At 49.3% G+C, this 26,699-nt stretch overlaps 1 protein-coding gene across 3 annotated transcripts in view; it reads right to left on the reverse strand.

Moving 5' to 3' along the window:
• Positions 1-19,825: 19,825 nt before the first annotated feature.
• Positions 19,826-26,699, reverse strand: part of Rps6ka1 (ribosomal protein S6 kinase A1) — a 35,840-nt gene continuing 28,966 nt past the window's right edge. For all 3 annotated transcript variants that reach the window (XM_052177663.1, XM_052177664.1, XM_052177662.1), the window contains 5 exons: positions 23,320-23,481; positions 23,073-23,149; positions 22,848-22,965; positions 21,070-21,207; positions 19,826-20,707 (listed from right to left, as the gene is read on the reverse strand). In XM_052177663.1, coding sequence (XP_052033623.1) covers positions 20,585-20,707; positions 21,070-21,207; positions 22,848-22,965; positions 23,073-23,149; positions 23,320-23,481 — 618 coding nt within the window. In that variant the 3' untranslated portion in view covers positions 19,826-20,584. The remainder of the gene's footprint in view (positions 20,708-21,069; positions 21,208-22,847; positions 22,966-23,072; positions 23,150-23,319; positions 23,482-26,699) is intronic.

Consider the following 26,699-nt stretch of genomic DNA (forward strand, 5'->3'; position numbering starts at 1 on the left):
GGTGGGCTGAGGCTGGAAGATTGCTTCCAGTGCAAGGTCAACATGGGCTGCAAAGTGAGAAGACATCAAAACAGCAAACAAACCCGAGACGAGGCGGGGTGGAGGTGGGAGTGTGGGTGTGGTAGCTCAGTCTACAAAGCACTTGCTGCACAAACACGAGGACCTCTGTTCAACCCCCAGAATCCACTTAGAACCCACGTGTGAAAAGACAGGCTTGGTGGTGCACACTTGTCACAGGCTTGGTGGCGCATACTTGTCACTGGTGTGGTGGTGCATACTTGTCACAGGCTTGGTGGTGCACACTTGTCACAGGCTTGGTGGTGCATACTTGTCACTGGTGTGCTGGTGCACACTGGTCACTGGTGTGCTGGTGCACACTGGTCACTGGTGTGCTGGTGCACACTGGTCACTGGTGTGCTGGTGCACACTGGTCACTGGTGTGCTGGTGCACACTGGTCACTGGTGTGCTGGTGCACACTTGTCACTGGTGTGCTGGTGCACACTGGTCACTGGTGTGCTGGTGCACACTGGTCACTGGTGTGCTGGTGCACACTTGTCACTGGTGTGCTGGTGCACACTGGTCACTGGTGTGCTGGTGCACACTGGTCACTGGTGTGCTGGTGCACACTTGTCACTGGTGTGCTGGTGCACACTGGTCACTGGTGTGCTGGTGCACACTTGTCACTGGTGTGCTGGTGCACATGCCATGGATCCAGCACTATGGAGGCAGGCAGGCACCGGGGACTGCTGGTTAGTAAGCCTATTTGGTGACCTTCAGGCCAATGAGAGACCATATCAGTCAACAGGGTGGATGACTTCCGAGGCACAAGCCCCTCTGAGGTCCTCTAGCCTTCTGCCTGCCTCATGGCACACTCGTGCCCTCGGGCCTGTGCGTGACCATGCACACACGTACATGCACTCGCACACAAGCCAACATATAAAACCAAACATCAAAAAGTTCATTGAAATTTTCTGGGAAGAGATTCTGACTTAGGCTAGTTCAAGTGAGTTAAAAGACTCAGAAATAGATGTTTGCCATTTGGGCGTTTTGTTGTTTGACATAGGGTCTCCCGACAGAGACAGAATTGCCCCACATCCCTGAGGGTGACCTTGAATTTATCCCTTGACTGTTAGTCTTGGGCTCATAAAAAGAGAAAGGTTTAGAGAATGTGGCACAGCCGTGTGGCAAGGGGGTGCCCCAGCGGGCCCATGCCCAGGCATCCCTTCTCCCGAGGGACCAGACACACACAGACATGGTATAGAGTAGAATTTATTCAGAGTAGAGGATGGGAGTTAATGGGGTAGTGGAGGCAGAGAGAGAGAGGGAGGAGAGAGAGAGAGAGAGAGAGAGAGAGAGAGAGAGAGAGAGAGAGAGAGACAGTAGGGAGTAGAGAAGTGGAGGCCAGCCATGACCAGGTGGAGAGGGGGGAGGGGAGGAGAGCCCAAGAGGGACAGAGAGGAGAGAGGTGAGTGCCAAGAGGCAGGAGCAGAGAGAGAGAGAGAGAGAGAGAGAGAGAGAGAGAGAGAGAGAGAGAGAGGAGGGGCAAGCAGCCCCTTTTATAGTGGGCCAGGTCTACTTGGCTGTTGCCAGGCAACTGTGGGGAGGGGCATACCTGGCTATTGCCAGGTAATTGTGGGGTGGAGCTTAGTCAGAACCCCAATAGTTAGGACTGCAGGTGTGCATAATGCGCCTGGGTTCTTTGGTTCAAGATCTCTCTCTGTTCCCCTTGCTGTCCAGGAACTCCCTGGGTAGACCAGGCTAGCCTTGACCTGGCAGAGACTACTGAGATTAATGCCCTGCTGTCCACCAAGCCTGCCTTAGCAGCCTTCATCTGCCTCAGGAAGAATCCAGGGCTCCGAGCATGCTAGGCCAGTGTCTGGGTCCAAATGCATTTCATCCCAGCCCCGGGGACTTGTTTTTGTTTTACATGTTTTTGTTTGTTTGTCTGGTGTGTCTTGCATGTGCCACCCTTGTGAAAGTCAGGGGACAACTTGAGGGAATTCAGATTCTCTCCTTTGGGTTTTGGGAAACAAAACAAGATTCTAGGCCTGTTGAATGAGCTATCTCAACACACTCTGTCCAGGGGTTATTTTTTTGTTTTGTTTTGTTTTTTTTTTTTTGTTTTTTCGAGACAGGGTTTCTCTGTATAGCCCTGGCTGTCCTGGAGCTCACTCTGTAGACCAGGCTGGCCTCGAACTCAGAAATCCGCCTGCCTCTGCCTCCCAGAGTGCTGGGATTACAGGCGTGGGCCACCACCGCCCGGCTGTTTTTAATTTTATTTTTATTTTCTTTTGTTTTCTTTTTTCTTTTCTTTTTCTCCCCCCTTTTTTGAGTTTGGTTTGCTTGTTGTTGTTTTGGATTTTGTTTGTTTGTTTTTTTGATTCATTTGTCTCTGTGTAGCCCTGCGTGTCCTGGAACTCACTCAGTAGACCAGGCTAACTTTGAACTTGGAGATCCACCTGCTGCCTAGCATTGTGTTGTTAAAAATTATAAAACTTTCAAAAATGTTCTCTATTTTGACCTCGACCCTGCATTTTGAAGTAGACTACAGAGTGCCTTGACGCTCAGAGTTCACAGGGGGCGCTAGCTTTCGGGAGATAGTATCTTGCCTCAAATGTGCATTGGTAAAGTGTGGTGGAGTCTGGTGTTAAAACTCAGGTCTTTTGACTCCAAACACTTTATTTCTTTTATCAGAGTTGCTGTTTCAGTTTTCAAATTAGAATAGCTGCCCTCCCACCCCCCCACCACCCCCAGTATTCATTTCAAATCCAAGCAACCTCTAGATGCCCTGTGAAACCACATCTGTCATATAAAAGGGAGAAAAGCCACAGTGCCGTTGGAAAGACTGCTTGTGAAGTTAAACTTAAAACCAAAGGGCAGGCAGCTGCACGGGCTCCTAGGCAGAGGTCCTAAACGTTGGAGCCTCGATCGCAGCGGAGACACTGTGGCCTTCCAGCACGGGGCTCCCATACAGAGAATTCCGAGACTGAGAAAAAGACAGCGCAGAGTTCGCTCGCTAAGCAGGGACATTTATCAATCCCCGGATTCAAACAAGAGAGAGATAGAAGCGCTTACACTTCTCGAATTCGATACTTTCTCCTTATTTCCAAAACCACTTCTGTCAGGCAAGACGCTGTCGCCTGTCACTAAGATTCTCTGAAAGTTAACCCTGCTCTTTCCTCCTGCTCCAGTGTGTCTCTAAGGAGAGTCTTCGAGTGGACCCCAGGCTGGCTGGCCCTCAACTTCTTTCCTTTTAGTTGTTTTTTTTGTTTGTTTGGTTGGTTGGTTTTGGGTTTTTTTTTTGTTTTTTTTTTTTTTTTGTTGTTGTTGTTGTTTTTTTTTGTTTTGTTTTGTTTTGTTTTTTGCTTTGTTTTTTCGAGACAGGGTTTCTCTGTATAGCCCTGGCTGTCCCGGAACTCACTCTGTAGACCAGGCTGGCCTCGAACTCAGAAATCCACCTGCCTCTGCCTCCCAAGTGCTGTGATTAAAGGCGTGCGCCACCACTGCCCCGCTTCCTTTTAGTTTTTAAGCAATGTTTTAAAAGCCTTTATTTTATTTGCATGGTGTTTTGCCTGCATGTATGTCTCTGTAGTGTGTGTGTGTGCAGTGCCCACATTGATGCCCAAGAGAGGGCATAAATCCCATGGAACTGGTGTTGCAGATGGTTGTGAGCTACCATGTGGGTACTGGGAATTGAACGCTTGTCTTTTGCAGGATCAACAAGTGTTGTTAATCATTGAGCCAACCCTTCTCCACAGTCCCCTCCTGATCATCCTCTGTATCTATGCGAATTGCTCCCGTAATTCCCAGCATCTCCTGCCTGGAACACAAACAGGCAAACGTTCCAACCTGGCAGCAGAGGCAGGGAAGGCTACCGATTAGATCTTTCCTTAGTGAGGCACCTTTCAGATTTGAATGTGGCGCCCACATCCTCCCACATCCGGTTTCCCGGAGACGAGGTTCACTCTAACCTTCCTGACTGCGGTCGGTCGCTCTGAAGGCTCGCCAAGTTTATCCCAACACTTGGGAGGCAGAGGCGAGCAGATCTCTGAGTTGGAGAGCTCTGGTCTACACAGCGAGTTCCAGGATGGCCTGGGCTATACAGAGAAACCCTGTCTTGAAAAACACAAACAAACAAATGGAAAAAAACACAATCTTAGAAGGCGCTCCCCGGCTTCCTGGCTCTCCTAAATTGAGCAATTTAGAAGGAGAGCACCGCCCCTTTCCTCTCCCAGGTCTACAGCCTGGGGGTTTTGGATGATGAAAGCAAGCGGAGTCTTCAAGGGTGTCACCGAGCGATCAAATGCCAGAGTGGGGGGTGGGGCCTTGAGGAGCAAAGGGTCTGAACGTTAGTTACTACCACACATAAGCATTAACTGCAAACAGAAGTGTGCCGAGCAGGGGAGCCTTCTCTTCAGATTTTAGAAGTTTCAGTAAGATGGACTGGCACCCCCCAGCCCCTCCCTGAAGACGCCCGGTGCTCTTCCGTCCAGGGAAACGGTTCTCCGGGTGGGGCTTGTTCTTATCTGGATATAGCTAGGATTATGTGAGCCATTCAGACACTGTGGGGAGAGACAATATCCATTTTCCTTCCAACATCAAGGAAGCCTTTTTAAGCTTTATTCCGGACTTATTTTGGTTCCTGCAATAAAAAGGCGAGGTGGGAGAATTATGTCTAACAAAAATAACGCCATTGTGCGCTCCGAGAGTTTCCCACTGCAGGCCACTTTTAAAGCATTTGCGGTCACCTCCGCCGCCGCCTCACACGCATTCAGGCAGGTTGGCAGTGAACAAAGAAAACTCACTTCACACATAGCAGCCCTAAACCTCCACTCTCGGGACAAAAGTGTCCCTCAGTACTGTTTGCCACATGGCTCTGCTGAAGGGCCATTCACTCCCTTCCAGCCCCCTTTCTCTTGGGAGACAAAGGCACCTTTGGGCTGAAGTGACATAGGAGAGTTAGAATCAGATTTGTTATCGAAACTGCAGCCCTCAATTTCAGCAAGAGGCTCAATCTGTCTGCTGCTACCACAGGAAGGCAGTCTTTATAACCCAGGAGCCCTGGGCCAATTATGCACCTGCAAATATACCGTGCAAGACATTTCAGGTTCCAAGCACTTTGAAAACCGATACTTAAACAGTCTCGAGGGACCCGATCCCCCACGTCGGGGATAATAGCTGCTTTGGAATCTGCTATTGGCACCAGAAAGCGTCCTCTGAAGTCACTCAAAAGCCATTTTTATTGTGCATTTGCAAACAAAGAAGCTCCCCTCACGAAAACAAAGTCTGTTACCAAATCAGGGTGGGAAGTCAGACTCAGCCCGCGAAGAGTCAATTACCCCTGACAATTTTGTGAAGGGCTGGGCAGTGATTCCTGGGGGAGAGCAGAGCATCGAGGGGGCGGGTAGAGGGATTCTGGGAGCAACGCCCCCCCCCCAGCTTCGAAAACTTCTCTTTCATGAGGAAGGTGTTCCGTTAACTCTAAAACCCTAGCAATTATGACAGAAGGGCCTCTGCGACTTCTGGTTATAGACTCTTTATGGTTATTAACTGGGGAAATGTAGATTATGTGGAATTTTTTTTTTAACAATGAACTTTGGAGCAACCTTGGCTGATTGCTAAGGAACTTGCCTGAAGTGTTGTAACCTGAAGCTCACAGTCGGTGTTGGCGACCCTCGTGTTCCTTGGCTGAAAAGCGACCTCCTTATGGGGCTCTCTTCCTTGATAAAGCAGGCAGATGCTCACCGCGCTGTTTATCTGGGGAAAGAAATACGTGTGGGAAAAGAAGCAATTTTCTTCTCATTGCAATTAAATCGCGACGCTCGCCTGTTGTGGGATTAGCCTGCCACCTGTTGGTCAAAAGAAGAACAGCAGGGAAATATAGATGAAAGCGACCATCTAGTGAAGGGTTTTGATGGAGTCAAAACCTTTTTCTGTCTGCCTCTTCCCCTCCTAGTCTTTCCCGTCTGTCCGTCCGTCCGTCTGCCTGCCTACCTGCCTGCATCTCTCTCTCTATGTTTCTGTCTCTCTCCCTCTCAACAGTTTACTGGTTTGTTATATGAACAAAATACTCATAAAAATGGAACATGGGTCGGTGAGATGGCTCAGTGTGTAAAGGCGCTTGCTGACAAGCCTAAAGAACTGAGTTCAATCCCCAGGACCCACGCGGGTGCACAACACCTAACTCTGACTTACACACACACAGAGTGTCACACACACACACACACACACACCACACACGGTGTCACATACCACATACACAGAGATGCAATTGAAATGTTTTCTGTTATGTCAGGGAAAGAATTGTAACGAATAGTCCAAATCAAACTATGAACTAAAATATCAAGGATGGAGAACTAATCACCAGGCTTTCTGCAGAAGGGGGAAGGGAAGTGCTCTTATTAAGAGCTGTTTAGAGAACTGGAGAGATGGCTCAGCGGTTAAGAGCACTGACTGCTCTTCCAGAGGTCCTGAGTTCAAATCCCAGCAACCACGTGATAGTTTACAACCATCTGTAAAAGAGATCTGTCACCCTCTTCTGGTGCATCTGAAGACAGCTACAGTGTACTTATGTATAATAATATGACAGACGCAAGAGAGCAGAGGTCCTGAATTCAAATTCCCAGGAACCACATGATGGGTCACAACTTGCATCAGTACAACTACAGTATACTCATATACATAAAATAAATAAATCTTAAAAGGAAAAAAAAGAGCTGTTTAGGGGTTGGAGGGAAGGTTCAGCGGTTAAGAACAATGGATGCTTTCCCTGAGTTCAATTCTGAGCAACCACATGGTGGCTCCAAGCATCTATCGTGGGATCTGACGCCCTCTTCTGGTGTGCAGGCATATATGCACAGTACATTTGGGAAGGAAGGAAGAGCTGTTGAGGTTTATGATTATGATCGAAGAAACCAAGTTCTTCATCTCTTCAGTTCTTTGCCGGATGACCCTTCAGAACGGCAGACAGCCCCACCCATTCTCAGGCCAAGTCTGCACAGAGGTGCAAACAAGGAGGCGGCACGTGCCTGGAATCCCAGCACACAACAGCTAAGGGAGGGGGGATGCAATCAGAGTCAACTTGTCCACATAGACAGACGATTTACAGAGCCAGGCCGGGCAGCACATACATACCCTTGATCCCAGTCCTTAGGCGACAAAGAGACAAAAACAGATTTCTGTTGAGTTTGAGGCCGACCTGGTCTTGAACCTTTGGAGTGGGTTAAAATCACCTCCAAAAAACGATTTCTAAACAGGTCCACATCTTCTTCTTCTTCTTTTTTTTAAAAAGATTTATTTATTTTTTATATGTAAGTACACTGTAGCTGTCTTCAGACACTCCAGAAGAGAGAGTCAGATCTTGTTACGGATGGTTATGAGCTACCATGTGGTTGCTGGGATTTGAACTCAGGACCTTTGGAAGAACAATGCTCTTAACCGCTGAGACATCTCTCCAGCCCAGGTCCATATCTTCTTTTGCCCTATGAACTTTTCCTTTCCATTACCTATAGTGGGTGGTGGACTAGAGGGAAGGTTAAAGCATTTAAGTACCCTTATTAAACTGGGTTTTGAAAAATATAAGTCAAGCGGGGCGGTGGTGGCGCACGCCTTTAATCCCAGCCCTTAGGAGGCAAGACAGGCAGATTTCTGAGTTCGAGGCCAGCCTACAAAGTGTGTTCAGGACAGCCAGGGCTACACAGAGAAACCCTGTCTCGAAAAAAATCAAAAAGAAAAAAGAAAAGAAAAGAAAAAAATGTAAATGTACAGACCTCCTATGTACATCTTGGTGTGTTTTACCTACCCACCTACACTACACGTGTGTGCACACAATAAGCTTTCAAAAACTAAGCTAATTACTTTATAAATTTATGAATTAGGGAGCTGGAGAGATGGTTCAGTGGCTAAGAGCACTGGCTGCTTTTCCAGAGGTCCTGAGTTCAATTTCCAGCACCCGCATGGTGGTTCACAACCATCTGTAATGGGATCTGATCCCCTGTTCTGCCACACAGGTATACATGCAGATAGAGCATTCATATACACAAAATAAATAAATCTTTAAGAAATAATGAATCTGCTCTGTGGGGCCGGAGAGATGGCTCAGCGGTTAAGAACACCGACTGCTCCTCCCAGAGGTCCTGAGTTCAGTTCCCAACACCAACATGGCAGCTTGCATGTCTGCAATTCCACTTCCAGGGCATCAGACATCCTCACACCGACATACAGACAAAACACCAATAAAACAAAGATAAGTAATTATGTGTGGCCCAAGGGAAGTGGCACAGCCTTATTGGAAGTGTGTCATTGCAGTGGTGGGCTTTCAGGGGCGATGGTCCGGCTCTGCCCGGTTTGGGAGACACCCCCCTGGCTGCCTGTAGAGGACCGTCTCCTCCTAGCTGCTTTCTCATCAAGGTGCAGCACTCTTGTCTCTCCAGCATCAAGGCAGCCTGCACGATGCCATGCTTCCCGCCATGACGGTAACGGACTGAACTTAAGAACCTGTAAGTTAAATGTTTCCCTTTATAAGTGTGGCCTTAGTCGTGGTGTCTCTTCACAGCAATAAAAACCCAACTAAGACAGTATAAAAAGAACGAATCTGCTCAACAGTGAGACAACCCCACAAGAAACAGGCAAAAGATTTGTGTGGATTCTTCTCCAAAGAAGATACACAGGAGAAAAGCAAGAAACCTCAGGAGGGAAATGCAAATTAAAAGCCCAGTGAGCTCTCAGAAGGCAGAAGCAGAAGCCAGGTGATAAGGACTCCTAGTTGCATCCCTTCAGTCCTCTGCAGCACTGGGCACACAGTGAAGACAGGTGTAGTGTAGGGAGAGAGGCAAAGGCAAACGTTACCTGGTTACCTGAGGGCTGGAGATGCTTCCCATTAAACAACGGGAAGTGCTTAGGTGAGCTAACCTCGAGGAAGGAACAGACCAGATGCGATCTTCTGACAAACACCAAAGCTAGAATTTTTTCTTGGGGGGGCAGCGGGAGCAGGAGCTGGAGAAGTGACTCAGCAGATAAGAGCATTGGTTGCTCTTCCCAAGGACTCAGGTTCAAGTCCCAGCAACCATATGGTAACTCAAAACTTCAGTTCTAGGAAACCTATGTCCTCTTCTGACCTCTGTGGGCATGGCATGCGTAGAGTACACAGACGGACACGCAGGCAAAACACACATAAATATCATATACATGTGTGTGTGTGTATGACATGCTGTTGGGTGTAGCTGCTCACACCTATAACTCCTGCACTCTCTGAAGGCCGAGGAAAGAGAATCTAGACCAGCCAGGTTTGCACAGCGAGATCTAGGCCTACCAGGGTTATGTATTCAAGTTAAAAAAGAGGGGCTGAAGATGCAGCCAGGTGTTAGAGCGCTTGCCCGAGTCTGTCTCAGCACCATGGAAACTAGGGGTGATGACACAAGCCAGTGATCCCAGCGTTGGCAGGAGAGGGAGGAGGATCCGGGCATCAGGGCGTCATAGTGAGTTTGAGGCCAGCCCAGACCACATGAGACCCGTCTCCAAAAGATAACAAACAAATAAATGACGACATGTCATGACGTGAGTGACATGACATGCCGGGGGAGCTCAGGAAATGTCTGTTGCCAGACAAGCAGGGGCCAACATCGTTGCAAAGGATGGTCAGTAGACAAATTTAATCTTTCTACAATATCCTGCTTCAAATTTATTATTATTATTTTTTCTTCTTTTTTTTATCATCATCATCATCAGTAGTAGTAGTTTGTTTTTCAAGACAGCATCTCTCTATAACTGGTCTTCATGCTTTCAGAGGAAACACTTTGCCAACTGAGCTATCTTCTCAGCCCTCCCTCCAAAATTTTTAAATGAAAAAGAGCAAAACAAAATTAAAGATCATAAAAATTAGGCCGGTGGGCTGGAGAGATGACTCAACAGGGAAGAGCACTGACTGGGATTTGATTTCCGGTCCCCACGTGAGGGCTCACAATGGGCTGTAACTACAGGGGCTCTGTCGCCACCTTCTGGCCTCCTAGGGCACTACATTTGGTACAATGACATCCACATGGGCAAAGTAACATATACACAAAATTTTAAAAATTTCTCCAGGCAGTGGGGGCACAGGCCTTTAATCCCAGCACTTAGGAGGCAGAGGCAGGTGGACCTCTGAGTTCAAGGCCATCCTGGTCTACAGAGCGAGTCCCAGGACAGCCACAGCTACATAGAAAATCTTTGTTCCATTGGGCGGTGGTGGCACATGCCTCTAATCCCAGCACTTAGGAGGCAGAGGCAGGTGGATTTCTGAGTTCGAGGCCAGCCTGGTTTACAGAGTGAGTTCCAGGACAGCCAGGGCTATACAGAGAAACCCTGTCTCAAAAAAAAAAATATATATATATGGTATATATGGTCCTCTGTAATCTATAGGAGAAATGACTCCATTTAACGATGTGATGAATGGTTCCCAGGAACAGAAGCATATAGAAATAGTGAGTTTGTGAGAAAGCTCACTAATGTTCATCATCAGGAAATGAAGACTAAACTCACGAAGAGAAACCACTCCACGCCCACCAGAGTGACTATATTTAAAACGACTGATACCACAGTCCAATCCCAGGTGTCCAGGCTTGTGACTCTTCAACCTGATTTTGTCATCTACAAATGTGCTGGGCCTCGTTCATAGCTGGCCTCAGACCCCTGTGACCAGTTAGAAATACCAGGAGTTCATGCATTCCTGGTAGGAAAGGAAAGTGGTCAGTTACTTTGGAAAACATTCAGTGTTATATATATTCATATTATACATATACACAAATATATTTGTGTGTATAATATATGAATATATATATATATATATATATATATATATATATATATATATATATATATATATATATGAGTTTCTCTGTGTATGCCCTGAAACTCACTCTGTAGACCAGGCTGGCCTCAAACTCAGAAATCTGCCTGCCTCTGCCTCCCAGAGTGCTGGGATTACAGACATGTGCCACCACCACCTGGCTTCCTTTTTTTTTCAAGACAGAGTTTTGCTCTGTAGCCCAGGATGACTTCAAACATGCAGTACGTATGTTTGTTTGTTTGAAACAGAGCTTCCTGTCTTGGAACTCACCGCATAGACCAGGCTGGTCTCAAACTCACAGAGTCACAAAGATCTACCTTCCTCAGTCTTCTGCTTGCTGAGATGAAAGGAAAGTCACTTCTGGCCATAGCCAGCACATCACCCTGTCTAGTTTTTACACACACACACACACACACACACACACACACACACACCTTTGCTTATTTTATATGCGTGTTTTGCCTTCATGGACATGTAGGTATCACATGTGTTCCTGGTGCCACCTGAGGTCAGAAGTGGATGTTGGGTCTGTGAACTGCCACCCAGGTGATGGGAATTGAACCCTAGTCCTCAAGAGCAGCCAGTGTTCTTAACCACTGAGCCATGTCCCCAGTCCCTCATGTAGTCTAACTTCTGCCTTTCATGCTATGATCACACTGGGCTGTCACTGTTGTTTCTTTGTTGACTGGGGGCATGGGGGGGGCGGGAGACACACTTTGAAGCTCAAGCTGGTTCAAGTTCATTGCAATTCTGCCCCATCTGTGGAGTGTTGGAATTACAGATGTGGACCACCTTGCGGGCTGACAACACTGGTCTTTCAATAGCCTTTCTTTCTTCTTTTACCCCTAATTATGTGTAGATACGTGTGTGCAGAGGTGTTGGGTCTCTTGGACTGGACTCACTGCAAGTTGTGAGTCATCTGATATGGGTGTTGGGACTTGAACCTGCTCCTTTGGAACACTGTTCTGTGCTTTAACTGCTGAGCCATCTCTCTAGCCCTAAGTAGAGGTTTTGTTTGTTTGTTTTAAGAATCACGTTCTTAGATATGATTTACTGGGGCTGGAGAGATGACTCAGCAGTTAAGAGCACTGACTGCTCTTCCAGACGTCCTAAGTTCAATTCCCGGCAACCACATGGTGGCTCACAACCATCCCTAATGAGATCTGACGCCCTCTTCTGGTGTGTCTGAAGACGGTGACAGTGTACCCACATATATGAAACAAAGAAATAAATCTTTAGAAACAGGATACTTGCCGGGTAGTGGTGGTGCACGCTTTTAATCCCAACACTTGGGAGGCAGAGGCAGGCGGATTTCTGAGTTCGAGGCCAGCCTGGTCTACAGAGTGAGTTCCAGGACAGCTAGGGCTACACAGAGAAACCATGTCGATAGAAAACAAACAAACAAACAAACAAAAAAAAAAAAGAGAGAGAGAGAGAGAAAGAAAAAAGAAACAGGATACTCAGTATAGACTGACCTCAAATTACCTAGCCGAGGACTGCCTGGAACTCCTGATTCTCCTGCCTCTACTTCCCTAATTAGGTGCCCATTCCATGCCTGGGTTAGGAAGTCTCTGTGTTTCCATTTCTTCTGCTCATGGTCGCTACCAGGGTCTTGACTCCCATTCAACTGTTTCCCCAGCGGGGATTGAACCTGGGTCCTTGGCTATGCCAGCCATGTGCAGTGCCACTAAGCTAAGTCCCCAGGTCCGTCTGAGATAGTCACAGTAAGCTGCTCAAGATAACACTGAATTTGCATCCTCCTGCCTCAGTCTTCCAGGAAGCTGGAATTCCAGTCTTGAGCCAACAGAGCTGGCTGTGTTGATTCATTTTGTTTTTGTTTTTGTTTTTTTGGGTTTTGGAGTCAGGGTTTCCGCCCAGCCTGTTGATTCATTGTAAAGTGCTCCCAGCCACAATGAGGCCGCTCTGCAGCTAGCTGTAAGAAATGAGGTTTAGAGGACCAAAGACTACTTAAGAACCTCCACTCACTTTTCAAAGTGAGTGTCCACTTGGATGCTTCAGAGGGGCAGAGGCCCCTGCAGAGCGCCCCTCCCCGTGCCTCCTTGCTCCTCCCCGCCCCTCCCCCGTAATTAAAGCTCCTTAGCAACCGTAGGTGTGACTGGATCCAGCCAAATCCAGCCCCAGGGAGAATCTCCTGCCCCGGATGAGTGACCACAGGCTCTTCCCAGACGCAAACTTCAGGCCCAGGTCAGACATGTGTAATCTGCCTCTTGGTGTCTCAACTCAGCCCACAGCCCTTGGGGCAGGTGTGGAGCCACAGAAGAGAAGAAACAGAGGAAATGACTTATAAAAAGCAGTCTCAGGTTGAGTCACACCCATGAGCTAGAGCTCAGAGAGTGGTTTGGGGGCAGGAAAGGGGGAGTGAAGGCCTCGTGAACCCTCTTCTCCCTGGGGGAAGGCTCTTTACCGAGGAGAAGCCCACTTCTTTCCAGGTCTCACAGCCGGTTTTGCTTCCCCAACAGGAGAATGAGGAGAGACCCTGACCTAGGAGGCTGGAGCCTGTGATCTGGGAGGAAGGGAAGGGCCTGAGATATTTCTCCTCTGCCACCTTGTTTCACCTGTATAAAAGCCAAACCAAACCAAACAAAAACACCAAACAATAACAACAACAACACAAACCAGCCACTACTCTGAATTCATGTTTAAAGATGAGAACTCGCTGAGAGTGAAACCCTGTCTGGAAACAAAACAAAACAAAACAAACAAGAAAAGTGGCGGTCAAGGCAGAGAGGTTGAGGAATTTACCCAAGGCCTGCTGCCCGGTGCCCAGAGCTGGAGAGTTCCTTAGCATGCACAGGACCTTTGGGAAAATTCCCAGAACCACTAAAAAAAGAAAAAGAGTCAACAGCAAAACTAGAGTTACATACATGTATGATGGCGCAGCATCCCCGAGGCTTGGGAGGTAGATATGGAAGGGTCAGGAGTTTGAGGTCATCCTTGGCTACCCAGAGGGTGAGAAGCTAGCCTAACACACACACACACACACACACACACACAAGAATAAAATAATAAAGTTGGGCTGGAGAGATGGCTCAGGGGTTAAGAGCACTGACTATTCTTCTGAAGTTCCTGAGTTCAAATCCCAGCAACCACATGGTGGCTCACAACCATCCGTAATGAGCTCTGATGCGCCCTTCTGGAGTGTCTGAAGACAGCTACAGTATACTTACAATAAATAAATAAATAAATAAATAAATAAATAAATAAATAATAAAAATATTAATAAAGTACACTTTTGTTTGGCATTTGCGGCCATAAAGAACCATGAATCCAGCTGACTCAGGCTGTGTCTACCCACTGTGGCCCCACTGTGTGCCTGTGAACTGGGCAGGAGGGGAAGGGAAAGGAGCACTGCAGGGGTCCTGGGCTGAGCCCTCCCGCTCACCTCTCCAGAGTCCTCCCACAGTTTTGTTCCACCTCTTTGCTGGTGGCTGTGGCCTCTTCCATCCCCGAAGGTGCAGCACCCGGTGAGGTCTCTCTCCTTCTTGTTGATTCATTCCCCGCCCCTCCCCCCAGTCTCCCAGGGTTAGTGGGGAACCCCTCTCTGTTTCTAGAAATAAAAGCATTTCTGAAAATCTCAGGTCGGAGTGGAGGAACTTTCCATGGGTGTGGGGACTACCCTGTGGGGAGGTGGATTCTCCACGGCTGGTGATAATTCATCAAGGCCTGGGTGCCTAGCAGAAGGGCCTTCCTGTAGCAGGTAGGGTTGGGTCTGGGCCTTTGAGGTTCTTTAACTGTAAGCTTTTATGAGTCATTGAGTTGAAATTTAGCCTTTACATGAGGGTCAAATACAGGACATGAATAGGGAGGGGTAAGACAGACTTAGACTTAACACCAGCCTCCCTGGCACATGCGTGCCTGAGACAGGAGGGGTTTTAAATGGAGGAGCTCAAGACAATGGAACCTGGGCAATAGGAAATATTCCCTTTTTCAAAAAACAAAAGACACAGGCCTGCTGAGATGGCTCAGCGAATAAAGGCCTTTGCCACCCAGCCTAAGGACCTGAGATGGACGAGATAGGAGAGAACCATCTTCTGTACCACGTCCTCTGACCTCTACCTACCAGCTCTGCCACGTGTGACCACACTCGTGAATACTTTTTTTTTAAGTGGTCTAGCACTTCCTTGCTTGGACACTGTGGGTACATTTCCTTACTTGTCCTCAATTTCCTTCCTGTAAAACCAAAAATGCCTACCTCATGAGAGGCCTTGAATGTGCTGTGTCGCTGAGGCTGACCTCGAACCTCTGACCCTCCTACCTTTTGTTTTCCAAGGGTTGGGATTACAGGTATCCATGCCCACAACCGGTGGTGCTGGAGATGGGACCCGGAACTTCGTACACTCGCGGCAAGCACTCTACCGCCTCCCCAGCCCTGAGAGGTAATGAGTGTGACAGCAGAGCCCTGCCTGGTGTGAAGTGAGGCTCAGTAGTTCACACCTCTGACAAGTTCTTCAGCCAGCCACACACAAACAGGTCCTCTGCTGACCTGCCATTCCAGAGTTGAGAGGAGGGCTTAAATTTATGGGCTGAGGTTCTGAATGTTTGATTACTTAACATGGGCAGGGAGCCAGCCCTTCCTCTGACAGGGACTGTTTTTTGAGGAAATCTTAGAAAGCGTGATACATAAACGGGCAAAGAGCCAGAAATGCTTGGGCTGCTGGGGGCAGGAGGTGGCTCAGCAGTTAAGAGCTTGGACTGCACTTCCTGAAGGCCTGCCTTTCGTTTCCAGCACCCATGTCAAGGGACTCACTAATGGCTGTAACTCCAGTTCCAGGAATCCAGTGCCTTCTTGTGTCTTCCATAGGTACCAGCATGTGTTAGGTGCCCATAAACCTGTTGTAAATACACTTTGGGTTTTCTGGGTCAAGTCTTGGAATTCGATCTGTATACCAGACTGATGGCCTTGAACTCACAAAACCCCACGTGCCTATGCATACACATAAAAAAAAAAAAAAGAGGCAGAGGCAGGTGGATCTCTGTAAGTTCAAGAGCAGCCTGGTCTACAGAGTGAGTTCCAGGACAGCCAGGGCTACACAGAGAAATCATGTGTCAAAACCACCCCCCATCACCAAAAAGAAAGAAAGAAAGAAAGAAAGGAAGAAAGAAAGAAAGAAAGAAAGAAAGAAAGAAAGAAAGAGAAGAAAGAAAGAAAGAAAGAAAGAAGGAAGGAAAGGATGCTGAGAGACCCAGGTGTGCAGCACTGAGAGTGAGTCTCTGACTTAAAGGACCGTGTCAGTGCGTCCCAGCATCCCTTAGTGGGAACAGGAATCTCCTGGACCTTATGGGGCCATCCTCAGTGTGCTTCTTTAGGACTGGGAAATTTTCTTATTTTCTTTCTTTTCTTTCTTTCTTTCTTTCTTCTTTCTTTCTTTCTTTCTTTCTTTCTTTCTTTCTTCTTTCTTTTCTTTCTTTCTTCTCTTTCTTTCTTTCTTTCTTTCTTTCTTTCTTTCTTTCTTTCTTTCTTTCTTTCTTTCTTTGGATTTGGGTTTTTTTTTTTTTTTTTTTCAAGACAGGGTTTCTCTGTGTAGCCCTGGCTGTCCTAGAACTCGCTCTGTAGACCAGGCTAGCCTCGAACTCAGAAATCTGCCTGCCTCTGCCTCCCAGAGTGCTGGGATTACAGGCGTGCGCCACCGCTGCCCAGCTTCTTTCTTTCTTTCTTTGTTGGTTTTTTTTTTTGGAGACAGGGTTTCTCTGTGTAGCCCTGGCTATCCTGGAACTCACTCTGTAGACCAGGCTGGCCTCGAACTCAGAAATTGCCTGCCTCTGCCTCCCAAATGCTGGGATTAAAGGTGTGCACCATCATTGCCCAGCAGAGAGGAACTTTCTAACAATTAGACACGACACCCCAATTAGAATTTTGTGACCATGTGGCTGGCTGAGACAGAGGGAGGGGGCTGGTCAGGTCTGTGTAATGCAGTCACTCTCCAGCATACTGAAGCACAGAGGTGTTCAGATTCACACCCATGGGTGCATTCTGCTCTGTAGCCCGAGCTGTGTCCTTGGGCAAGTCAGCCTCTGTGTGAAATAGGGTGGATTGTGCCTCAGGCATTTTGTGACAGCAATAGAAGGCAGCTGAGGGCAGCTGAGGCTGACAGGTCTTCCCGACTCTGGCCACCGTTAGTAGGTTCAGCCCAGAGAATCAGCCATCAGAGAGAAGTTCCTGTCAGAGACGCTGGTGGTTGTGAGCTGGGTTTCTAGAGTCTGGTAAGTTGGGGGTTGGGGTGGGGGTGCTGTCCTGATCCAGTCAAAAGGAGACAACCTTCACACAAACATTTTCCTTCCTTATTCATATCTACCTACTCGATTTTCGAGTGATACTGAGATGGACAGAAATGATTCACTTATTAATTCTTGGGTTTTTTTTTGTTACTCTTAGTGTAGTAGGGTGTTCTGTCTGCATGTGTCTGTGCCCATCAGTGCCTCGTGCCCATGGGAGCCAGAAGACATCAGTTCCCCTGGAACTGAAGTTATGGAGGGTTATGAACTGCCACGTGGGTGCTGGGAACCAAACCTTGGTCCTCTGGAAGAGCAGCCAGTGCTCTTAAACGCTGTCTTCTTTCCAGCCCATGATTCCAACTTCGCAAGTGGGAAACTGAGGCACGGAGCAGTGTAGTCCTAGGGGTTTTGTAGCTCATGGCAATGCTACATCAGGCACAGTTCTGCATTTTTTCACTTATTTAATAAAAACTAGCTGAAGACCGAGGCAATGCTAGGCCCGGGATTCAGGATTGTGGTGGTTTGAATACGCTTGATCCAGGGAGTGGCTCTATTAGGAGGTGTGGCCTTGTTGGAGGAAACGTGTCACTTTGGGAGTGGGCTTTGAGACCCTCCTCCTATCCTCCTGGAAGCCAGACTTCTCCTGTCTGCCTTGGGAACAAAATGTAGAACTCTCAGCTCCTCCCGTGCCACGCCTGCCTGGATACTGCCACGCCTGCCTGGACGCTGCCACGCCTGCCCGGACGCTGCCACACTTCCAGCCATGATGATAATGGACTGAACCTCTGAACCTGTAAGCCAGCCCCAATTAAACGCTGTCCTTGTAAGAGTTGCTTTGGTCATGGTGTCTCTTCACAGCAATAAAAAAAACCCTAGGACAGAGAGCACACAGCCCACATCTGGAGTCCGCAGCGGGAAGAGTTTGCCCAGCTAGCTCCTGTGGTATTCGGAGGGTGGCAGATCCTGTTACTGAACAGATTTCGTCTTGGAAGTTGCTCCTTGAAGTGCCATTTGTAAATTTTATTTTTGTTGGCTCTTCAAGACAGGGCTTCTCTGTGTAGCCCTGGCTGTCCTGGAACTCACTCTGTAGACCAGGCTAGCCTCGAACTCAGAGATCTTCCTGCCTCTGCCTCCCAAGTATTGGGGTGGAACGTATGCACCACCATGGTCTGGCTCATTTGTAGTTTTCTGAAGTACACTTTAGCCAGTTATGCATGGCAGTGGGGTGCAGCAGAGGCAGAAGCGTGGCAGGTTGGAGGCAGGCGGATTTCTGAGTTCGAGGCTAGCCTGGTCTACAGAGTGAGTTACAGGACAGCCAGAGCTACACAGAGAAACCCTGGCTCAAAAAACAAAACAAAATAAAAAAGTAGAAACCTCCCAGGGCTAGAGTCCATGTTTATCATTTTTCCAGGTGGCTTAATCTATAGGCACCACCATAAAAATAGGTCAGTGATTCTCCACTTGCTGTTAGAAGGCTGAGGCAGAAGTATTGTGCTTGAGGTCAGCCTAGGCTACAGTAGGAAGGGGCTGGGGCGAGATAGAAGAGACCAAGTTACAGTCGTGTCATACATGTTGTAGGGAATGAAAATGAACCTGTACCTCCAAGCTACATGCCTAGCCCCTAAACCAGCAGTGGTACGACCCTCTCACAGGGGTCACCTACGACTATGGCAAAACGGTTATTTACATTGTGATTTATAACAGTAGCAAAATCACAGTTATAGAGTAGCCATGAAAATAATTTTATGGTCTGGTGTCGCCACAACACGAGGCATGGTATTAAGGGGTCCCAGCATCCGGAAAGTTGAGAACCACTGCCCTAAATCCCTTTAAGAGTTTCTACTCGTCACGATGCTCAAGTCTGGCCAGCAAAGCCCCCACTCCTTCCCGGCCTCATCTTGCATAAACTCCTGGTTCTGAGGACAATGTTGTCCTAGCACCAGACTGAGTCATTTCTTTAGTCGTCTCACTAGGCTGCATCCGTCTTCGGGGATGTCCCAACTGGTCCTTACCACCCAGCACTGGGTCTACAGTGGCCTGCCTCCCGGCCTCCCGGCCTCCCTACCCCATTCTGATTCTCTGTCTCATCAGTAGGTGACCTTGGTTTGTGTTTTTAAACTGAGTACACTGTCACTGTCCTCAGACACACCAGAGGAGGGCATCCATTACAGATGGTTGTGAGCCACCATGTGGTTGCTGGGAATTGAACTCAGGACCTCTGGAAGAGCAGTCAGTGCTCTTAACCACTGAGCTATCTTGCCAGCCCCCAACCTTGGATTGCTAACTGTCCATTTCCTCTCTAAGATCCAGGACCTTATTTTCAGCCTCGCCCAACATAAAACACCTACTGTGTGCCGCAGGAGAAAAAGTCATTCCCTGTCTGAGCCCGTTTTCCATCTGTAAAATGGAGTGCCTACTTGACAGGGTTAAGATTAAATGAGACGGGGCTTCAGTGACTCTGTGTCACTGTGTGGGGTCCCAAGTTCAACTGTGAGCACCACCCAGAGGAAAGGAGGGAGGACGGTGGCAGAGCGTCTGTCTGGGGTGTTTAAGGCTTTGGGCTGGATGTGTACTGTCGCTGGTTGCTAATGTCAGTAGTGTTTATCCATACCGTGATGGAATCCTCTCGCAGCAGCAAGTGCACAGAACCAGAGGGATTCTCACACGGCCCCCAAATGACCTGTGCTCCAAGCGAGTGATAACCTGTCCCTAGCCTGTTTCCTATAGCTGCCAAAATCTTCAAGGATAAAGAGCGGGAGAGCAGGCACTTTGACTGGATTGTAAGTTTATTAGAAAGGCCTTGGACAGATGAACCCTGAGTTACCAGCTGAGGAGGAAATGAAAAAGCCCTCGTCCCCGGCGGACCGCCTCCCTGGGCTCTTGTGAACTCTGTCCAGTGGCAGACGGGAAGTCTCCCAAAAAGTGCTCTCTGCCGCCTCTCCACGGGGTTCTCTGATCCAACCGACTGCGGGTTCCGCCGTGGATGGGCATTGTGGCTGCTGGTGCCTGAAGCCAGAGCTGACAGGGTGGGGTCCCTGGCTCTAGCAGAAAGTGGTTCTAGAACCCCAGGAGAGAACGGAAGAGGAGACAGCCGGGGACCAAGCTCCACTGAGGAGCCAGGAAACAACTCTTGAGAGGCAGCGGTGGCGGACTGGCTGGAGGAGGGTGCGGACTCCAGGGCCAACAGAGGGGAGGGCCCCAAAGCGATCAAGGGAATCTCAGCCACACTCGTGACGCGTCGTTCCTCCTGGGGCTGCGATGGCCAAAAAGGCAAATGGATCTTGTAAAAAAAATCCACGGAAGATGATGCCATTTTTTTTCTTAAAAAATAGTTTGTACAGTGAGTGGATTTCACACAATGGAGCAGGAGCCCAGAAGAGCCCGTCCCGGGGAGGAAGGCACTTCACACCCTCGCGGGGGTCTGGGCTGGTCACGTCCTGCAGGACTCCATTCCACTTGGTCCTGTGACTCTGGCTTGTTCCCTCTGGGAAGGACTGTGCCTCTGAGGCGTCGGTCTGCACTGTGGGTCACAGGGTGGTGGATGGCAGCTTCCGCACCCGCCGCTGGGCCAGGATAGAAGACTCGATTGGCTTGAGCTGGGGGGTGGGCTTAGAGCTGTTGAGTGCAGAGTACGTAGCTGCCATGGCTCCCTGAGAGAGAACAGGTAGGAGATCAGACCCCAGTGGAGGGTGGGTTATGGACATGTACACACGTGACCCAGGCTCTGGCGAACCCTCCCAAGATTCCCCAGCACACCCAGCGCAGTGTTCCTGACCTTGGCAATGCTCCCTGAACACGGTCTTCCCTGGGACACAGGAATGCACTGAGACCATTGCATAAGTCTGGGACTCCCTTAGGGGCAGGGCTTTGTCTTTTGCCACATCCCCTGGTCCAAGGCAGACACAAAACTGCCTGGCCCTGTCACTTCAAGTCCCTGCCATAACCCACTGGTCTGAGACCAATGCCCGGCCCTGACCCCAGACACTTGGCAGCCCCAGGTGCTCAGGCCGACCTTGACAAGCTGTAGGTCTTGGTGGGACAACTGGCTCTGGGGAAGCTTGTCTTTCTGGGTGATCCACGGGTGCTGCAGGACCTGCTTGGCTGTGAGGCGCTGGTGAGGGTCCACGTGCAGCATCTTAGATACCAAGTCCTGAGACACACGGACAAGGAGGTGATGGGTGGAAAACCGAGGGAGCAGAGAGCCGTGCCCCATTGATGGCCAATGACAGCAAGGCCAACCATTTCCGGCCTGAGCCCTTACAAAAGTCCCTGCAGTCAGTTCTTTATATACCAAAGCCCCCTCCCCTGCCCCATCCCAGGATCCCTTTCTTTTCTCCTTGCTCTTCCAGGTACGTGGGGGGAGGGGGGAGGAGAGGGGGGGAGGGGACGACACACATCTTTTCCTTTTTCCTTCAGAAAAGTTCTGAGGAAAGGTGGGGAATGCCTGAAGATTGGGGGTGGGGAGGGGAGCGGCATGCAGGCAGATGAGGCTTAAGCCTGGCCTGACAGGCATGCGGTGCTGGGCTCCATCCCCAGCACAATGAAGAACAAAAATGAAAAGAGAAATCCATGAAAAACATGCCAGGTATTTAAACCCAGCACTTGGGAGGCAGAGCCAGAGGGATCACGAGTTCAAAATCAGCCTCGGCTACACAGGCCTTGAGGGGCAGCCAGGGCCGGGAGAGACCTTACCTTGAAAGCAAAACCAAAGCAGACAAGGCCACTGCTCAGTGCTCTCCCAGGAGACCAGAGTTCAGCTCCCAGCATTCTATAATTTTTTTGTTTTTTTCTAGACAGGGTTCTCTGTGTCACCTTAACTGTCCTGGCACTCACTCTGTAGACCAGGCTGAAACCAGATCTCAGAGATCCACCTGCCTCTGTGTCCTGGGTACTGGGATTAAGGGTGTGCACCACCACTGCCCAGGCCCAGCACCCTGTAGGAGGCTCACAGACAGATGTAACACCTGCTCCAGGGGGCCCCGTGCCTTCTGGCCTCTGAGGTCACCGCACTCACATGTCCATTTCCCCTCCCCCCATAATTATAATAAAGATAATGCCGTGTGTGGTGGTGCGCACCCTTCAGCGCAGTGCTGAGGAGGCAGAGGAGGGTGAATGTTGGTGAGTTTAATGCCAGCCTGGTCTACAGACCAACTTTAGGATAGCCTCGGCTACACAGTGAGAGAAAACAAAAAACCCCAAAATACCCCAAAACTAAACAAATGCTGAAACAGTAACAGAACCTCAAATAAATAAAACCCCTAAACTTAGCTCTTTCCTCCACCAGTGTGAGTGTCCTGGAGAAGTTGTTACTTAAAGTCTGTTTTCCCTCTGAGAAACAGAGGTGACAACACCCAGTACAGGTGGGTGTTATTCACCAGGGGTTCAACCGTGCTACAAGATGTTCTAGATGGATGTAGAAATGTCCCAATGTTTAAAGTTTAAGCATGCCTCCTTTAGGAGGGCAATCCACAGGCCTCGGACAGATGCCCACACACCTGGCTCGAAGGGCTGGCGGATTGTCTACCACACCAGCTCTCCATGGAGAGAGACGGGTTAGGCAGCCCTCTGCATCCCTCAGGGCCCAGAACTCAGAAGGGGAAAGTGAAGTTATCCAGACTAACGGGAGGGGCGTGTGTCTGGGAATCTTCTACTTGGGGTAATACTGCAATGGGGATTTGTGGAGCACTCCACTTGGGGGAGAGAGGCTGTAGGGAACCTGTCCTAGAACTGTGGAAAGGTGCTGATATCAGCCCGGCTCCGCCCTTCAGGTCTCACAGACTAGCCGCTCACCTTGGCTGTCTCTGAAACCGTGTTCCAGTTTCCCCCACTGAGGGTAAACTTCCCGCTGCCGATCCGCGTGAGGATCTCCTCTGGCGTGTCACTGGGCCCATTGGCAAATGGAGTGTATCTGCAGACAAGTTCCCAAATCCAGCTTTAGCCTCTGGCCTCCATCCTGGTACTAGGGGGTTAGGTTGGGAGGCTAGAAGTTCCCAAAGGCCCAGACTTCACACTCACCCTGCCAGCATCGTGTACAGCAGAATGCCAAGGCTCCATATGTCACAGCCCTCGTCGTAGCCTTGACGCTTTAGCACCTGGCAGGAGGCAGGGGAGGGTGCTCAGGCTGGGGGGCATAGGACACAGTCGAACATTTCCCGTAAGGACAGAGGTCACGGGCTACATGTCTTCCCTTGGAACCTGGGTCAAGGTCTGGACAGCATGGGACAACTGAGAGCAGGCAGAGCCTCCGGGTGTCGCCACTTACCTCAGGTGCCACAAAATTGGCTGTGTAGCAAGGGGTCATGAGGAGCCCGTTCTCAGCCCGCAGCTGCTTGGCAAAGCCAAAGTCGCAGATGCGCAGGCACTCGGGGTTCCCAGACTCATCCACATACAGGATATTACTGGGCTTGAGATCCCTGTGGACCACCTGGGGGCGGAGGGCTGGGGTTGGTGATGGTATATGGTGCAGGGTTAGCGACCCACGCCAACGATCAGAATTGACCAAGTCACACAGACCTCTAGAAGTGGGGAAGGTATTGAAATGGGGCCCTATGTTGGTATACAGCCTTTAAAAAAAATTGTGTGCGTGGGTGTCAAGGCATACAAGTTGACGGAGTCGATTCTTCCACTGTGTGTCCAGGGCACCATGTCTGGGTTGTCCTGGTTGGCAGCACTGTGCAAGCTAAGCCATCTTGCTGGCTCTAAGCCCCGCCCCCAGCTTCTCCGCACCCCCCACCTGCCCATCACCCACTCTCTCCTAGGGCAGCCCCTGGCCCCTGCAGTATTGGTTCTTTTCCTTCTCTTCCTTTCTTTTAAAAGATTTCTCAGCGGGGGTGGGGTAGGTGGGGGTGGTGGGGTGGGGTGGTGGGGCGGTGGTGATGGCGGCGCATGCCTGTAATCCCAGCAGTCTGGGAGACAGAGGCAGGTGGATTTCTGAGTTCGAGGCCAGCCTGGTCTACAGTGAGTTCCAGGACAGCCAGGGCTATACAGAGAAACCCTGTCTCGAAAAAAACAAATCCAAAAAAAAAAACCAAACAAACAGCACACAAACAGCCCCCCCCCAAAAAAACGGGTTTCTCTCCCTGTATTTCTCAACCTCCCCACAACCCCCACCCTCAAACGCCACTGGTTCTACCATGAAAACGCCCAGAGCCCAGCTCCTCACGGCTCCTCTCCTGTCAGGAATTCCATCCCCAATGTGTGCACACTACGCACAAGCGCGCGCGCGCGCGCACACACACACACACACACACACACACACACACACTCGGTGATGGTTTGTATAAGCTTGGTCCAAGGAGTGGCACTATTAGAAGGTGTGGCCCTGTTGGAGTAGGTGTGTCACTGTGGGTGTGGGCTTTAAGACTCTCATCCTAGCTGCCTGGAATCCAGTCTTCTCTAGCTGCCTTCAGATGAAGATGTAGAACTCTCAGCTCCTCCTGCACCATGCCTGCCTGGATACCGCCATGTTCCCACCTTGACGATAATGGGCTGAACCTCTGAACCTGTAAGCCAGCCCCAGTTAAGTGTTGTCTATGGGCATGCCTTGGTCATGATGTCTGTTCACAGCAGTAAAACCCTAACTAAGACTCACACACAAATATATACAACAAGCACAGACAAATATACACAAACTCACACACACTCTTTCTCAAAAATGTTAAGGAAAAAAAAACTGGAGGGGCTGGGTAGCTCAGTGATACAGCCCCCTGCAGGAGGATCAGAAGTTCACATTCATCCATGACTATGTGGGTGAGAGGCCAACCTGAGATACACAGTTCTTGTCAGAAAACCAAGCAACTACCTAGCCAACAAAAGCGGAGCTAGAGAGGCGGCCTGGCAGTTAGGAACTGAGTGAGGTGGCACGCCTTTAATCCCAGCACTTAGGAGGCGGAGGCAGGAGGATCTCTGAGAGTTTGAGGTCAGCCTGGTCTACAGAGACAGGACAGTCATCAGAGCTACACAGAGAAACCATGTCTTAACTCCACCCCCCATGCCTCACTACCACAACCACCAAAAAAAGAAAGAAAAAAAAAAGAATTTTGGCTAAGTTATTATGAAGATCGGAGCAGAATTTGAACCCCAGAACCTACTGAAGAAACTTGTTTGCTGTGCCTGTAACCCCGCCTCCAAGTGGGGGAGGCAGAGACAGGAGGATTACTGATTGCTGGGGCTTCCTGTCTTCCCACCTAGCCAAGAAAAGGTGAGCTCTGGGCCAAGGGAAAGACCCCGCCTCAACAGAGCAGGTGTCGAGTGGCAGGCCACGTGACAACCTGTTTTGGCAGCCAGAGGTACACTCACATGTGCATGACCACCACAGACATAGAATCTCACAGATTCATTCGTGTACTCAGTGGGACATTGTAGCTGTTCCTGCGTGGCATCCACAGACACAGTCTCATATTGCCCTGACTCCACGGGCGGATGGGAGCCGCCCCATCTCCTCGATGGGAAAGATCCTCATGTTGAGGATTTGTCTTTTCAGAGCATTTGAATCTATTGTTTTACTAAACTTGGCAAAAATGTCAGTGTTAGATTGTGTATAACTTACTAAGGGGATTCTCTCTTTTTTTTTTTTTTTTCTGAGACAGGGTTTCTCTGTGTAGCCCATGCTGTCCTGGAACTCACTTTGTAGACCAGGCTGGCCTTGAACTCAGAAATCTGCCTGCCTCTGCCTCCCAAGTGCTGGGATTAAAGGAGTGCGCCACCGCGCCTGGTCTACAGAGTGAGTTCCAGGACAGCCAGGGCCACACAGAGAAACCCTGTCTCAAAAAAACCAAACCAAAAAAAAAAAAAAAAAAAAAAAAAAAAAATAGAGCACTTGCCACCCTTCCAGAGGACTGTTTGGTTGGCAGCCCCACATCTAGTGGCTCACACCTGCCCTCTTCTGGCCCCCAATGTGTACTGTGCTCCCACACACGTACCATTTTTTGTTTTGTTTTATTGGAGACACAGGATTTCTCTGTGTAACCCACTTGGCACATGGTCCTGGGGTTATATAAAGAAAGGACAGGCATTGGTGGTGCATGCCTTTAATCCCAGCACTTAGGAGGCAGAGGCAGGCGGATTTCTGAGTTTGAGGCCAGCCTGATCTACAGAGTGAGTTCTAGGACAGCCTGGGTTGGTTATACAGAGAAATCCTATCTTGAAAAAAACCAAAAAACCAAAACCAAAACAAAACAAACAACAAAAATCCAAGAAAGGACGGGGCTGGAGAGATGGCTCAGCAGTTAAGAGCACTGATTGCTCTTCCAGTGGTCCTGAGTTCAAATTCCAGCAATCACATGGTGGCTCACAACCAACGGTAATGAGACCCAATGCCCTCTTCTGAAGGTAGCTACAGTGTAGTCATATAAATAAAATAATAAATAAATCTTGTAAAAAAAAAATAAAGGAATCTGGGACTGGAGAGATAGCTCAGCAGTTAACTGCACTGCCTGCTCTTCCAGAGGACCCCGGTTTGATTCCCACAGCCACGGGACAGTTCACAAAGGTTTATAATTCTAGCTCCAGGAGATCCAATGCCCTCTTCTGGTCAATACGGGCACTAGGCAATTAAATGCACACACTGGGCAGTCAGGGCAGGCTACCTGTAATCCTAACACTTAGGAAGTGGAGATAGGAATCCTAAAATAAGTCGCTTGG

This window comes from Apodemus sylvaticus, chromosome 3 (assembly GCF_947179515.1).
Source record: "Apodemus sylvaticus chromosome 3, mApoSyl1.1, whole genome shotgun sequence".
Taxonomy (NCBI): domain Eukaryota; kingdom Metazoa; phylum Chordata; class Mammalia; order Rodentia; family Muridae; genus Apodemus; species Apodemus sylvaticus.